Genomic DNA, 16,266 nt, shown 5'->3' with positions numbered 1-16,266 from the left:
AAAGATGTGTAGTACATAATATCTACAAGAACTTAAAGGGAACAATAAGAATGGAAGACAAAGAACGAAGTGAGCAGATAAGAAGGGGTGCAAGACAAGAATACACAGTCTTTCACCGCTTCTGTTAAATCTACACCTCAAAGAAGCAATGACAGAAACAAAAGATATGTTAAATAACGGGATTGAAATTTGTGGTGAAACAACGGCAATGATGAGATTCACTAATGGCACTGTTATCCTCATTGAATGTGGGGAAGAATTACAGGAGCTGCTTAATGCAATGAACAGTCTAATGACTACAGAATACTGACTGAAATTAAACTGATAACAGTGACGAAAATAATGAGGTGCAGATGAAATGAAATTAGCGATAAAGGCCGGCCGTTGTGGCTGAGCGGTTCTAGGCGCTTCAGTCCGGAACCGAGCTGTTGCTACGGTCGCAGGTTCGAATCCTGCCTCAGGTATGAATGTGTGTGATGTCCTTAGGTTAGTTAGGTTTAAGTAGTTCTAAGTTCTAGGGGACTGATGACCTCAGAAGTTAAGTCCCATAGTGCTCAGAGCCATTTAGCGATAAAGTTACCATCAATACTGGAGACTACGAAGTAGACTACGTTAAGGAATTCTGCTATTTTGGAAGCAGAGTAACATATTCAGGATAAAACAAGATGGACTTATAATGCTGAGTAGCGCAGTCAAAGAGGGCACTACACTGTGAAAGAAATCTTCTACCATGAAACATCATAATATTAATACGTGAACACTAAAACTGAAGCACCGATTTTTAATTTCAAGTATACAAGGAGGCCTATGAAACATATATAATTTGAAAGGTACTTTGCAACAGATGTGCACAAAGAATAAAGCACGTGTGCACGTAGCCGCTGAGAGTGGTAAAAGGAAGCAAACGTCCTGATATTTATAACTGTGAAGATACGCCCATCATCCATTAAAATCTCCAACACTTGAACGTCGAAAATTGAAGTGCTACCAACTTCTGCCCCGCGTAACCATCAGCTGTTACAGTAGCAATGACACACGAAAGTAATAATATTCCGTGAAATCGCGTTCTAGGGATGTTCATGTTTACGTGGTTCATTTGCAGTGACACACGCATACAGAGCAGTCACTAAGCGACAACTGCTAGGTTGGTGATAATACGCAGACAAAGTAATGGGAAAAACGTGGACATTGATAATTTCATTCCATTGTGGTTTTGAAACGGGGAAGGAAGATTAGAGTTTAATTTCCCATCGACATCGAGGTCATTAGAGATGGAGCACAACCTCTGATTGTTTCAGGGATGGGGGAAGGAAGTCGGGCCTGGAGCGATTTATGGAAATCACGGAAAACCAAAATCTAGATAGCCAGACGCGGATTTCACCTGTGGTCCTTCCAAATGCGAGTCCTGAGTGCTAGCCACTGTGCTGCCTCACTTTGTGTTTTGAAAGATACATTTAATGTGAACTAAACGTAATTCCCAACAATTTTGAGAGCTATAATTACAGTTTGATGAATTTACAGAGCAGATTTTGTAAACGAGATACAACGGTATTCTCACTGTGTTGTCATAGGAGAAAATTAATTTACCACCGTTAGCACAAAAAATATTTTTCAACGCACTGTATCAAGGACACAGTTCAGACGATAGAACAATTAAGGAGAAATCAAAGAATAAATCCAGTAATATTCGTAGCTACAGTGCAGCATTTGGTACAGTCAGTTCTGAGGCTAAAATTTCAGATTGCTTTACGCGGAATGCATCACTTTAAGATACACGACATTTTTTATGATAGATCAGGTCCAATGACTTGTACGTATAATCGTTCACAGCTATATTTTTATGGCAGATATGAACTAAGAATCTGAATATGTATATATTCCAGTTAATTATGTAAAACCAAACGTTGAATCTCGTTGCTTTATAAACGCAACTGGTCTAATTTCGCCCACAGGCATATCTAGTAGGAATTAATTTGAAGAACAAATTTGTAAGAATTTGCGTTTGGAACATAACATTCTGTTGTGAATCTTGGGATTCTTCGTAAGAGAACACAACCGTTTGAGATGTCGTGCTACAGAAGGATGTTGGAAGTGAGTGATAAGACAGGGAATGACGATTTTCTCTACAGAATTGGTGAGCAATGGAACATATGGAAAAATTGACAAAAACGAAGGAAACATGTTAAGGCATTAAGGAAAAATGTGAATGTTGTTTGAGGGAGCTGTAGATGGTAAAAACTGTAGAGAAAGGCACGAACTGGATTCTTTTCTTCTTTATTGTACTTCAATTCCCCACTCGGGGCAGGCTGGCAACAGCATATGCGCTGCTCTTCAGCCGAAAGACATTAATTAAACAATAGAAGACATTTAGAATTACAAAGGAGAAATATGGCGTACATAAACATAAAAAGGGGGAAAATAATGGAAGAGAACAGACAAAAAGGGGGCGACTGTAAAATGGAGTTAAAAACCTGGAAAAAGTATTGTACACAAAAAAAAACCTCACACTGGGACAATTAAAAGAACACAAGGCGAAGTAGGGCTGGAGCATAAAAGTAGCGATGGATGGCGTAGCACATAAAGGTCACTGACAGTAACACTATGTACAAGTTCAGCACACAATTAAAATCATAGCTCTGGACACACAGGAGAACAGCACAATACTGACGTAGCTCACTGAAGGTGATGAGCAAACACAGGATCTGCCAGGGGCATGGAGATGAGGGAGAATGGAAGAAGGGAAGAAGGGAGGGAGGGGTGGAGAGGGGGGGGAGACGGGCAGGGGAGTGTCGAAGAGGGCTGGGGAGGGAAGGACGTGGGAGGGGCATAGTTGTGGAGGGGGTGCAGGGACTGAGGGGGGGGGGGGCAAGGAGGAAAATCCGCTCTGGGAAAAGGAGGGGAAAGGAAAAGGGGGGCTCTGGGGAGGGGAGGGAACAAGGCCAGGTTACAGTTGGAAGGAAGGGTAGATGTCACGGCGAAGTTCAATATCCGGGAGGGAAAGGCGCTGGAAAACGCCATGATGAAGGAGATAGTGGGCGTGGAGGTGGAGAGAGGGAGGGATACAGTGACAGAGGCGCGGCAATGGGTGAGGAGTGGAGAGGAAGGAGGAAACCAGGGGGTGGAGGGGATCAAGCCTGTGGACAGTGTTAAGAATGCGGAGATGTTGGAGGAAAAGGAGGAGGTGGGGGAAGGGGAAAAAGTCATACAGGAGTCGTGTGGGGGAAGGAAGGTGAATACAGAAGGCAAGGCAGAGCACATGGCAGTAGAGGATTTGGAGGGCCTTGTAAAAGCAGGCCGGCAGGGGCAGGAATTGGAATACATCCAACATAATTAAGGACATTGAATGCAAGTGCTACTCCGAGATGAAGAAGTTGGACAGGAGAGGAAGTTGTGGAGGCCGCATCAAACCAGTCAGGAGACTCATAAATCAAAAGTAAGAATCCACTTTCGACAACCAGCCACTAACGAGAGACGGTGCTATACTCTGCCGTGATCACATCACAGACGACTGTGTTACTTCCTTTTCCCACTCTCAGCGCCTGTTTACACACAAGATTTTTGCTTTGTGCACATCTTTGGCAAAGTACCTTTCGAATTACATATGTTTCATTGGCCTCCTTGTACACTGAAGCGCCAAAGAAACTGGTATGGGCATGCATATTCAAATACAGAGATATGTAAACAGGCAGAATACGGCGTTGCGGTCGGCAACGCCTATATAAGCACTTGTCACTGCAGTGTGCAGTTATTTATCATGAAACACTGCCGCACAAGGTGTCGTACTGCAAAAATATTCATTTACCGGTCATGTGTTACAGATCTTAAAACTCTGTTTCTATGATCTCCTCTGCCGGCCGGTGTGGCCGAGCGGTTCTAGGCGCTTCAGTCTGGAGCCGCGCGACCGCTACGGTCGCAGGTTCGAATCCTGCCTCGGGCATTGATATATGTGATGTCATTAGTTTAGTTAGGTTTAAGTATTTCTAAGTTCTAGGGGACTGATGTCCTCAGATGTTAAGTCCCATAGTGCTCTGAGCCATTTGAACCATTTTTAGGATCTCCTTTCGACCGTCATTATCTGGAACAACTTGCACGTTATAGCAGCTCAACAGCAGCGGCAAGAAAGGCAACTTTTAGAGAAAGATACTAGTTAAAACGTAATATTTTCGGAAAAAACCTTAAAGCTACATGACTTGTAATTACACATTATAGTGATATTTGCAGAAGGACAAAAATGAACACGAATTGGATAGTATTTTGGAATAATAGCAAAGCATGTAAGACTGGACCCTCTGGGACTCCTTCCAAGACAGCTCTTCAGTTTCACAGACACTGCGCTCCTGTCCCACTGTGTGCATATACAGGCTGTAACGGGTATAAAAACATTTATTTTTGTATGTGGTACCTTAATATGTATACACATCAGTGTTCTGGTTGTTTTCCTCTGCGTCAAACAGTTTTCACACAAACACGTTACATATTGTTCTACTTGGCTGTTTTCTACATGGTTGTAACTGCACCAGTTAGGCAGTTAGTGGACTACACCTGTCAGGTTAGTCCAACAGTCTTGCGTTCATGCACTCACCCTCCAACACCTGATCTGCTGCTCAGCGGAAAGTAAGCGTTATTGACTTGTTCTTGCCGAATGTACGAGGGTTGCTTTTTAAGTAAGGGCTGTTCGCTCGTATACTCCTGTAGTTCGCGCGGACGCCGCAACAAGCCACCGCGCCACTTGCCGGCATCCTTCCCGTTCACACTGATGCACGTTGCAGCTCTGTAGCTGACGTGTACGCATCGCTGTGCTACTTTATAATGTTTACGAATATAGAATCGCCCGCCGCGTGTGAGATACGGTCAGTGATATGTTTTTTGACCGCGAGAAGCCTATCAGCTGCAGAAATTCATCGTCAGTTAACAGAAGTTTATGGCTCGAATGCAAAGAGTGAAGGTAAAGTGCGTCAATGGGTTAGAGAGTTTAAAAATGGCCGTCAAAACGTCCATGACGAAGAACGCTCAGGTCGGCCCTCTGTGATCACTGATGATTTGGTGGCTGCAGTCGGAACAAAGATTCGTGAGGACAGAAGATTCACAATTTCCACTCTTTCTTTGGAATTTCCACAAGTTTCAAGATCGGTTTTGTACAAAATTGTGTCTGAAAACCTAAATTTTAAGAAACTATGTTCTCGGTGGGTACCCAGACTCCTCACAGAGGACCACAAAGGGAAGAGATTTGTCACTTCATTGGACTTTTTGATTCGTTACGAGGAAGCAGGGGATGACATGTTGAGTCAAATTGTCACTGGAGATGAAACATGGGTATCCCATATCACTCCCGAAAGCAAGCGACAATCGATGGAATGGCGACACCCGTCAAGGTCAAAGCCAAACAGACGCTGTCAAAGCGCAAGATTATGGCAACTGTGTTCTGGGACCGGCGCAGTGTTTTGCTAGTGGACTTTATGCCACGAGGAACGACAATCAACTCAGATGCCTACTGCGCAACTCTAAAAGAAGCTCCGCAGAGCAATTCAAAACAAAAGGTGCGGCATGCTGACAAAAGGAGTTTTGCTCCTGCACGATAACGCTAGGCCTGACACCTCTCAAAAGACTCGGGATTTGATTGATTCTTTTGGCTGGGAAGTTTTGGACCATGCACCATACAGCCCCGACCTTGCTCCTAGCGATTTTCACCTTTTCCGGTACCTGAAACACCATCTCGGCGGGCAGCGCTTCAATGACGACGATGAAGTGAAAGCGGCCGTGAACTCTTGGCTGTCGGAGCAGGCGGCCGAATTCTTTGAAGAGTGAATTAAAGACTTAGTTGTACGGTATGACAAGTGCTTAAATAAATAAGGCAACTATGTAGAAAAATAGGTAAAAATGTGTAGAATCAGAAAATAAAAGTTTTTTTACAAAAGTATTTGTATCTTTTATTAAAAAAATAAACGGCCCTTACTTAAAAAACAACCGTCATATTTGGAGGTACTGACCAACCTAAAAAGCACACTAATCCATCATACATATCTGTGTGTGTGAATTCCTAAGGGACCAAACTGCTGTGGTCATCGGTCCTCAGACTTACACACTACTTAAACTAAGTTATGCTAAGAACGACACACACACCCATGCCCACGGGAGGACTCGAACCTCTGGTGGGAGGACCCATACGTATCTGTCCCACACATGCGTGTCTTTTGTCTCATGTATTTTATAGCAGTCGACATGTACAAAAATTGGCACTCCATTACAGTATTAAACATACTGTATCACCAAAGACATACCATAAATTGAGAACTAAATAAGTTGATGTTTGTTTTTCTTACCAGTAGACCGATGTTTCTTTCAAATTGGCACATAATGAGAGAAATGTGGAAAATGTCTTGTAGATTTCTCAGCGGTACATAAGTTTCAGGATTTCTGTCCTTGGTTGCACATGATGAAAGTGGACACTGGTTAAATGGAAGAAATACCACAGACCGCCAAATCTTAAATATTACTTACCGAAATGCTGTGTAGGCGCTATGGTGGCTACTCTAATGGTAGGAGGGATGGATGATCCGTTCTACATGAGGTGTGGGAATTTTCCAACAGATGGCAGCACTGTGACATTGCATCGAGGCAACAGCTGCAAGCAAACCCAGTGTGCAATCGTGTGTTGAATCAGAGAGCAGTTGTGAGGCTGTGTGCATGTTGTGCCTGAGTGTTGTTTAATCAAACAAGTCCATTGCGCCCATGAATACCAGCATACCACACACATACCCATGCAGAATATGCAGACATGCTAATTGTGCACTGACAATGTAATATCGGCGACCATGCGGCTCTGACATAATATGGGAGATGTTTCCTTGATTGACGAACCCCCTGTGCCAAGATATTTCCCAGAGTTGCTGAACACTACTCAGTGTACACATAACATCAGAACATGAGGCTATCCAATCAGCTGTGGAAACGGAAGACATTATCACAATGATATAATGGAGTCACACCACCAATATGTGGCACATTAGCCATGAGTTCGATATGCCACAAACATGGATGTGGCATACGTTACGTTCTGAGGGCTTGTACCCATTCCATGAGCAGCCTGAGCAACATCTGTATCCAGTGACCCACTAAGCTGACAACAATTTTGTGAATGGTCGGCTGTACACAAAGACATAGTGCAATACACTTTATATACATATGAGGCTACATTTACACGCAATGGTATCATAAACATGCGCAAGTCTCATACGTGGGCGATGGAGAACGCACATGACACTAGGGAAACAAGACTCCAAGTTAGGTTCTCAGTGAACATCTGGTGTGGTAAGATTGATGACCTGGCGTTCCTGCCACATGGCAGGAGGTGTATGGTATCATAAACATGTGCAATTCTCATACCTGGGCGATGGAAAACGCACATGACACTAGGGAAACAAGACTCCAAGTTAGGTTCTCAGCAAACATCTGGTGTGGTGAGACTGATGACTTGGCGTTCCTGCCAAATGGCAGGAGGTGTATGGTATCATAAACATGTGCAATTCTCATACCTGGGCGATGGAAAACGCACATGACACTAGGGAAACAAGACTCCAAGTTAGGTTCTCAGCAAACATCTGGTGTGGTGGGATTGATGACTTGGCGTTCCTGCCAAATGGCAGGAGGTGTATGGTATCATAAACATGTGCAATTCTCATACCTGGGCGATGGAAAACGCACATGACACTAGGGAAACAAGACTCCAAGTTAAGTTCTCAGTGAGCACCTGGTGTGGTAAGACTGATGACCTGGCGTTCCTGCCAAATGACAGGATTTGTATGTTTTCTGATAGAAGAACTACCTGCACTTTTTGAAGATGTAACATTGGAGCAACAACGGCAGATGTACTTGCCACATGATGGATCACTCATTCGCCGTATCAGACAAGTGTCCCAGTATGAATAACGCATTTCCTAAACGGTATATTGGCCACGGTCGACCCATTAACTGTCCTGCCAGATCACCCAACTTAACCTCATTAGACGTCTGCTTATGGGGCTGGTCAAAGGGGGATGTGTACGCTACGAAGGTGGACACACATGAAGAACTTGTCGCTCACTTTACTGACGTTTTTGCTCGCATTAAAGCCCGCCTTCCAACGCGTTAACGGGTACATTCAGATGGCTGGGAGACTTTCTGAAGACCTCTTGCAGGATGGATCCGTCGCCCGTTCCACCACCGCTCCGTCCACCACAGCGCCCCAGTTCCATAACGATCGAAAGTCGGATACATGTTCATAGGACTACTTCGGTTTACTTTCGCATGTATAATCACCTCAAAAGTTATATGACATTCCTCCTGAATCACCCTGTTCGTTCATACCAAACCCTTGTTTATGTCTTTTTGTTTAGATAGCGAAAAATATTTGAGGAAGATCAACAGACTCACTGAGAATGTAGTGAACAATGTGCGTTGGTCAATACGTATGCGAATCTTTGTAATGTAGCATACCTGCCAAGTGCCCAGACCTACAATGGGCATCTTCTGGCCATTGTAGAAAGTGATGTACTGCATTTTGCTGGCCATCTCGCTGTTGCCTTCAGTTGCTGGCAGACCAGTGGAAGAGGCAAAATGGTTACGGACTGTCTTCCGCGCGCAGTGATACTACTGTTTATACTACCGGCAGAAGTACTTGAAAACCCAGTCGGTGACTGCTGTCCTTATCTCTAGAAGCGCATATATCGTAATAAGAAGATAAGGCGAGCGAAATACAAGATCAAATGACATCACGAGGACTACAAAGGAAAAATCCGGTGGTGAGCACGACACTCTCGTATGATGCTTATCAAGAAACAGGCATCATGCGCATTAGGGACTTGCACAACTGGACACAACATGGCGAAACACGCGTGCGTCTGAAATGCTGTGCAGCATATTTCTTCCAAATTTCTGGTTTCGTGGCCTTTCTGTTACATCAGATATTTTAGAGATTGCTAGCTGCCAGACTGTTGAAGGTAAGCCAACAAAAATCAAATATTGTGTTGGTGCATAAGTCCGTAACTTTTTTCCGTAAGTTTAATAAACACAACAGATGCTCACGACAGAGACTTAAGTCATCAATAATATATTCTCCTTCACTATTTACAATAGTCTGTCAACGCTGGGGTAACTTTTCGATTCCGCGAAGGTAGAAATCACGTGGTTTTGAGACGAAAAACTTGTCGACTCATGTTCGGAGCGCATTTTCATCCGGAAAGGAAATTCCATGTAGGTTGTTCGGTAGAGAGCGGAAAAGGTACAAATCTGAGGGCGCAAAACCAGTTGAATAAGGTGGGTGTGCAAAGACTTCCCAATCCAACTCACGTAGAGTGGTTTTTGTCATTCTAACAGAATGCAGGTGGGAGTTATCGTAGAGCAGACTTTCGGGTCGTGGTTCTAGGACTGCGCCTGCAAAAATAGCAGTGATGGTTACACCTAGAGGAAGCAATTCATAGTAGACCACATCGTCGCTGCTCCACGACGTGCCTAACTTACCTTTTGCGGATAAGTGCTGTTCTTTGTACAAGGAGTTGCTGCTTTGTTTGGGCTCAACCATTCCTTTCTTTTCCGTATGTTAGCATAAAGACACCATTTCCAGTCGTCAGTAACGATACAGGATAGAAATGGTAGGTGTTCTTCACGAGCCAATTGATGACAAGCAAGCAGAGATACATACTCGTATATGGCCACCTGCTGACCTTTTTCGTTTTGACTCAGAGCATGCAGTACCCATACACCAGATTTTTAAACCTCTCCATCGCATGCAAATGTCGCACGACAGTGGAATGATTACAGTTCATCACATTCGTCAGTTATCTAGTACACTGACGAGGATAATTGTGGATTGATGCTTTTAAACGATCTTCATTGAACCAAAAAAGGTCTTCCTGAACGTGGAAAGACACTAATGTGAAAACGATCCTTCTTAAAACGCGAAAGACATTTTCTTGCCTTGCTCTGTCCAATGGCAGTATCCCCATACATGGTGAAAATGTTTCTGGCAGCCTCCGCTGCTGTCACAACTCTATTAAACTCAGTCAGAAGAAAATGTCGGAGATGTTTCGACTTCTCCAATTGGCACTCCATTTCCTGGCGTACACAAGCTCCAATCACTATCTCTAAATCACAAAATGACAATATGCAAACTCATATAGGAACAGTGACGTATAAACAAAGAATTTACAATCGATAAATGGAACCGTAGCAACCGGAATACCAACATGCAAAACAAAAACGCTACGAACATTTAGAGTTGTTAAAAGAGTACATATCGGGAAAACGGCGAACAGGAAACTAAATACATTAAAACATACAAACACGTTGTTACACCGCTGGAAGTTAAAGCTCCAATTCCAGAGAGAATGGGAAATAATGAATTTTTTTTCATTTCTTTTCTATTTCGGGTCTTCACGTCCGGGGAACAGTACCTACTACTTCTATTTCTGAGGAAGGACTTTATCGAAAAACTTGTACGTCCTTAGAGTTATATTAAGTGATTCTCCCGTCGCTTCTTGGCAGAACAACATATTTATAAACGAAAAACATAATATTGCCTTTTTCATTTATAGTTTTTCTAGTACTCTTTCCGTTATGCCAGTGTGCGACACTGCGCCTCCTCTACATGGTCAGTAGCGAACGATTCTCGCCAGTCGTCGTTGGTACCGTTCTTGCAGGATCTTTTTCCGGTCGCAGCGATGTCGGAGATTTGATGTTTTATCGGATTCCTGATATTCATGGTAACCTCGTTAAATGGTCGTACGGGAAAATCCCAACTATAACATCACGTTTAAACTCACTTAAATCGTGATAACCCGACATTGTATCAGCAGCAACCCATCTAACAGCAGTGCCAGACAACTGTTGTATTATATAGCCATTTCTGATCGCAGGGCCGTGCTCTGCCTGCTTAAATATATGTGTATTTGGATACGCATGACTATAACAGTTTCTCTGGCGCTTCAGGTTAGTACACTAAGGTGAATACGTGATTAACTTCATACGTGATACTCTAGCAGACAAGGTGTGAATTTAGTACACAGGGCTGTCGTCTCTGGCAGAAACAATGACTCTAACACGACTTCACATCGAGAAGAACGGAACTTGGGTGACAGGTACACTATGTGATCAAAAGTATCCGGACACCGGGCTGAAAATGGCTTACAAGATCGTGGCGCCGTCCATCGGTAATGCTGGAATTCAATATGGTTTGTCCCACCCTTAGCCTTGATGACAGTTTCCACTCTCGCAGGCATACGTTCAATCAGGTGCTGGAAGGTTTCTTGGGGAATGTCAGCCATTTTTCATGGAGGACAGGTATCGATGTCAGTCGGTAGGCCTGGCACGAAGTCGGCGTTCCAAAACATCCCAAAGGTGTTCTATAGGGTTCAGATCAGGACTCTCTGCAGCCCCCTCCACGAAAAACGCGACTACACCATAACACCACCGCCTCTGAATTTTACAGTTGGCACTACACACGCTGGCAGATAACATTCACCGAGCATTCGCCACAGCCACACCCTGCCATCGGATTGCCACATTGTGTACCGTGATTCGTCACTCCACATAACGTTTTTCCACTATTCAATCTTCCAATGTTTACGTTCCTTACACAAAGCGAGGCGTCGTTTGGCATTTACCGGCGTGATGTGTGTCTTATGAGCAGCCGTTCGCCATGAAATCCAAGTAATATCACCTACCGCCTAACTGCAATACTACTTGCAGTGGATCCTGATGGAGTTTGGAATTCCTGTGTGATGGTCTGGATAGATGTCTGCCTATTACACATTACGACCCTCTTCAACTGTCGGCAGTCCCTGTCAGTCAACAGACGAGGTCGGCCTGTACGCTTTTGTGCTGTACGTGTCCCTTCACGTTTCCACTTCGCTATCACATAGTAAACAGTGGACCCAGAGATGTTTAGGAATGTGGAAATCTCGCGTACAGACGTATGACACAAGTGACACCCAATCACCTGACCACATTTGAAGTCCGTGAGTTCTGTGGAGCGCTCCATTCTGCTCTCTCACGATGTCTAATGACCATTGAGGTCGCTGATATGGAGTACCTGGCAGTAGGTGGCAGCACAATGCACCTAATGTGAAAAATGTATGTTTTCGGGGGTGTCCGGATACTTTTGATCACATAGTGTACGTCTACGTCGTTACAAAGTGCTTCAAATCTATGTGAGAGTGGCTGGTGAGCTTTAGCGTTCTGATCCCTCAGCAACCCATGACCTCAATTTTGTAAGCGGTGGGAAATCTAGAACGGGCTTGGCAGGCAACGGTGATTCAGGACAGCACGGACATCAGGCGGTCGTGCGTTATCTTGTTGGAAGACAACGTCACAGAAGCCTCGAATACACCGCACAGGCACCGACCTTAACAAGTCAGAAATATGACAGCTGCTGTCCCAAGTACCGCACACCTGCCAGTCAGAACAAAACACATTTGTGACAGGTTCGCATGCACATCGTATAGTGGTGGTATGCAACTCTGTCCACTTTGAAATTTAAATTATTTACTAGGCGAGAAATTAGAATTTGCGAAACCTGAAAGATTCACTGAATAAATGAATGACAGCACGTGCGATTTAAACATATATAAGGTCCGCCTATTTTGCAAAACACTGTTTTATCATACAACCCAAACATTTTTCTGCACTTCCTTGACATTAGCAGTAGAGTGTCTTTATTCAAATCTGATTAATGTGAAGGTATTTTAAGTGGTAACTAATCTACGAAAAGACAGTTCTTTTGTTTCTCTCATTTTTTTAATTTTACCATGTACAGTCATGCAGGACCATTAGTATATTATCATGTACTAGTAGCTTGTCATCTGCAACCAAATTATGATAACATGAATCTGGCTGGCGAATTAACACACCACTTTATGTTTAAACGTGATTTTTTGTGTTAGGGTATTTCAGGCTTATATCTGCTATGATTTACGTTTTGTTTTGGTAGATCTTTCTTATTTTGCAACGTCACGAGTTACTGAGAGCCACACACAAAAACTACACATATTTTGCGGAATTTTGTTTGTGGCAAACACTTTTCGCATTATATTTTATACAATGACGCGTTAGAATACCCATAAGAATTGTAATCATATCTGCAGTTATGTATTAGCACTTTTGCGCCATTTCATGAAAACACTGCCAGTCTAGGAGAATGTAACAAATGGAACAGCATTTTATTTGAAAGAGAAAACAGTACTCGACTTTTGCAGTCGATAGTCTGATCGTACTTAGCATTCTTTTCCAGAAATCTCAGCTCTGACTGCACCTCGACCCTTTTCAGAACTCCTAGATGATGTGGTGACGAAGATCCGCGATGCTGGTATTTCACGGTTCTGCGTTGAAACCGATGTTTGCAGTTGGGTTTTACATGTTTTGCAAGTAAAATGCTGTGGGAGCTATCGCCGGAAGGGTGCTGTCGAGGAATTGCAGTTCCAGAGCGTGCGCAAGATGAAACACACGGCACTCACATACGAGCGGATTGTATTTGTGTATACGGTGTCCTACTATGTGACACTAGCAAATAATTTCAGTTCATTGGGTCGTATGAATAATAAAGATTCTCAGATCAAAAGAGCATTCTCTGACTTATCAGTTTCGTACAAATGATAAATTCGAAGCATATTCTATGACGAGGGAGTTTGTGAGGTAACGGGCGAGTTGTGGCGCCCTGAAAATATTCTAAGTTCGAAGTTGGCATGGCATTACGGGCCGCTCGGCAATCCGGGGCGCGGCAGCAAACACGTGGTGCCGAACGTTAGCCGGACAACAGAGGTAGCCCAGCGTATGGTCCAGCAGAGCACGTGGCTGGGAATCTCTTGGTGACGCTGTGTCGATGAAAGAGACTTGTACGCTGGGAGAGCCAAAGGTGGCGGACTTTGTGAAACCTTAATGGCAGACATTTCACAGTTCGTATAGAAATTAATAGGAGCCAGATGAATCACACCTCAAAAAGAAACATGTGCATTACCACTATTTGCACGACGATTCTGATGGTGTAATCAGATTTTCAATATCTTTATTAGTTTAAAGTTTAGTATCTGACGATAAATTATCTAAGTAACACCCAGCAACGAATTTCCAAAATCTAAACGGTTCATCCGATTTTGTCGATCGCCGTGTCTTTAGAAAGCTATTAGTGTAAACTATCAGTGTAAACCTAAATTGGTATAAATTACAGTCATGTAGGTTCAGTAGTACACGAGTTATTGGAGGTCAAAGTGGCTGATTATTATCGATCGCGTCAGGCCATAGTTACACAAAAAACGGTAGTAGCATGCTTATATATATATATATATATATATATATATATATATATATATATATATATATATAGGGTAAATATTTACTTTTTTTTGGAAAGCACGGAGACATTAGGCTACTGGCCTACCTTTTGTTCAATTCCTTTGATATATGTTTATTTCATTTGTTTATGTATCTAATAATGTGTGTTACAGAGTGTTTATGGTCCAGCCATAGAAATATTTATTTAATTTCAAGTTATTTAAATGTAAATGCAGTATTTAGAATGTGTTACATTATGTTTATGTGGGTACGTTTCTGAGCGTGTGGGGTTGATCTATTATTCTGTTATTCTGCGCGACGGATTAATCTGAGATGTACCCTTTACCCTGTGGCTCCTGCAAGATGCAATTTCCACCCCCACACTACTACAGAAGTCAGACAGACGCTCCTAACGTTCTAAAGAGAAATGCCTGAAAAACTTTCAGCAATAAATATCTTCTGGAGTCGTCCGCTGTAAGGAAATGACACAAAAATTCACAAAATTTCTTACATAACTAGTGGGATACTTGGGTACTGGAGTAGTGCTAGTTAGTGTAAGAAAAACATGAAACTAACGAAAGTTATTATTTATTTTGCAAAACTTCTGAGAAATCACAATGACACTTTTAGTTATGAATTGAGCAAGTTATATCCTGGTTGTTTTCGGAATGTGAAGTTACCTTTCAAGGATAGGTTTCGCTAATGAAATTTCTATACAAAGTTTAAGATGCTTGTTGCCTTGGCAGAATGGCTGAGAGGCGCGCCTACTCAACTTGAATAATTATCCTTTAGAATGTTGTTAGGTACAGTCGAGGCTGTCGCGTGTGAAATGCAGTGAAGTGTTCCGTTGTGGAGGAAATATGGGGCTCGCAATAGCTGTAGCGCACAATACCGTAAGCTGCGATGACTGCTGTCTGCGCCGCTCGCTGCTGACAAATAAGATAACTCTCGTTCTATCTGGATTGACCTCCGCCAATCAAACTCTCCCTATGCGTTGATTAAGTCAAGGGTTCCTATTCGCCCCTAGTCTAACTATTGGCGTGGAACACCGGTCAGATAACCAGTCCACCGCGATGCCACTCAAAATTCGCTCGCAGGCGTTTAACTATAACTCTGCCCATTCACACCGCACAGTAAGTATGTCGGCCAACACAGTGAACAACCCTTAATCGCAAGGACTCAATATAGAGTCGCCTTTTGATTCGCTCTCGACAGAGGTGCTCTCCCAGTGAAGTACTGAGGAGAGACTTGTTCCTCGCTCTTTCGAGAACATGTACGAGCGCGCATGCTCTCGTTATGTGTTCTCTCTCCAAGAGACTTACTTGTAATTTGCATATCGTTTACATGAATTCATACAACATTGACTTTGTCTTATCGAGTTTGGGTTCGAATGAAGCGTCTTGATGTGCGGAATCTGATTGTGAGGGCGGAACATGTAAGCAATGAAGGTCAGGAGACCGTGACGTCTTACACGTTGGCTTGAAGACATGGCGCGAGCGCTCTAGCCAATCACACGCTCGTGAGTGGGGAGACTGGATGGAAGTGGGAGAAGAGTTCGGGACAGGACATGGGGTACGGCACAGCACATGCAGAGTTGCACAGGACACGGAGGAGAGTCCTGGACAGTACGGCGACGGACGCACAGGCGCGGGAAAGACTTGGAGTGGAGCAGTTTGCGCGTGGTCGCGAGAGAGAGAAATATTTCGGAGTGCCGACTTGTACTCTTAAGTGATTTCCGTGGCTTCTGTAGTGAAGATGTAGTACGCGTTTAGAACTGCATATCTCGCGAGCTATTTTGTTGTTCATAACTAATTTCGTGAAGTAGGAATCTATTAAACTTCCTGGCAGATTAAAACTGTATGCCGGACAGAGACTCGAGCTCGGGACCTTTGCCTTTCGCGGGAAAGTGCTCTACCAACTCAGCTACCCAAGCACGACTCACGCCCCGTCCTCACAGCTTTACTTCTG

At 43.5% G+C, this 16,266-nt stretch overlaps 1 protein-coding gene and 1 pseudogene across 1 annotated transcript in view; one reads left to right on the top strand and one right to left on the bottom strand.

Moving 5' to 3' along the window:
• LOC126210268 (1,5-anhydro-D-fructose reductase-like) overlaps positions 1-8,630 on the bottom strand; it is a 50,723-nt gene extending 42,093 nt beyond the window's left edge. Inside the window, exon 1 of the mRNA XM_049939464.1 lies at positions 8,473-8,630. Coding sequence (XP_049795421.1) covers positions 8,473-8,547 — 75 coding nt within the window. The 5' untranslated portion in view covers positions 8,548-8,630. The remainder of the gene's footprint in view (positions 1-8,472) is intronic.
• Positions 1-16,266, top strand: part of LOC126210271 (glycine N-methyltransferase-like) — a 266,966-nt pseudogene that overhangs the window by 150,731 nt on the left and 99,969 nt on the right.

Source organism: Schistocerca nitens, chromosome 10 (assembly GCF_023898315.1).
Source record: "Schistocerca nitens isolate TAMUIC-IGC-003100 chromosome 10, iqSchNite1.1, whole genome shotgun sequence".
NCBI lineage: Eukaryota > Metazoa > Arthropoda > Insecta > Orthoptera > Acrididae > Schistocerca > Schistocerca nitens.
This window is presented reverse-complemented; position numbering and strand designations above follow the sequence as displayed.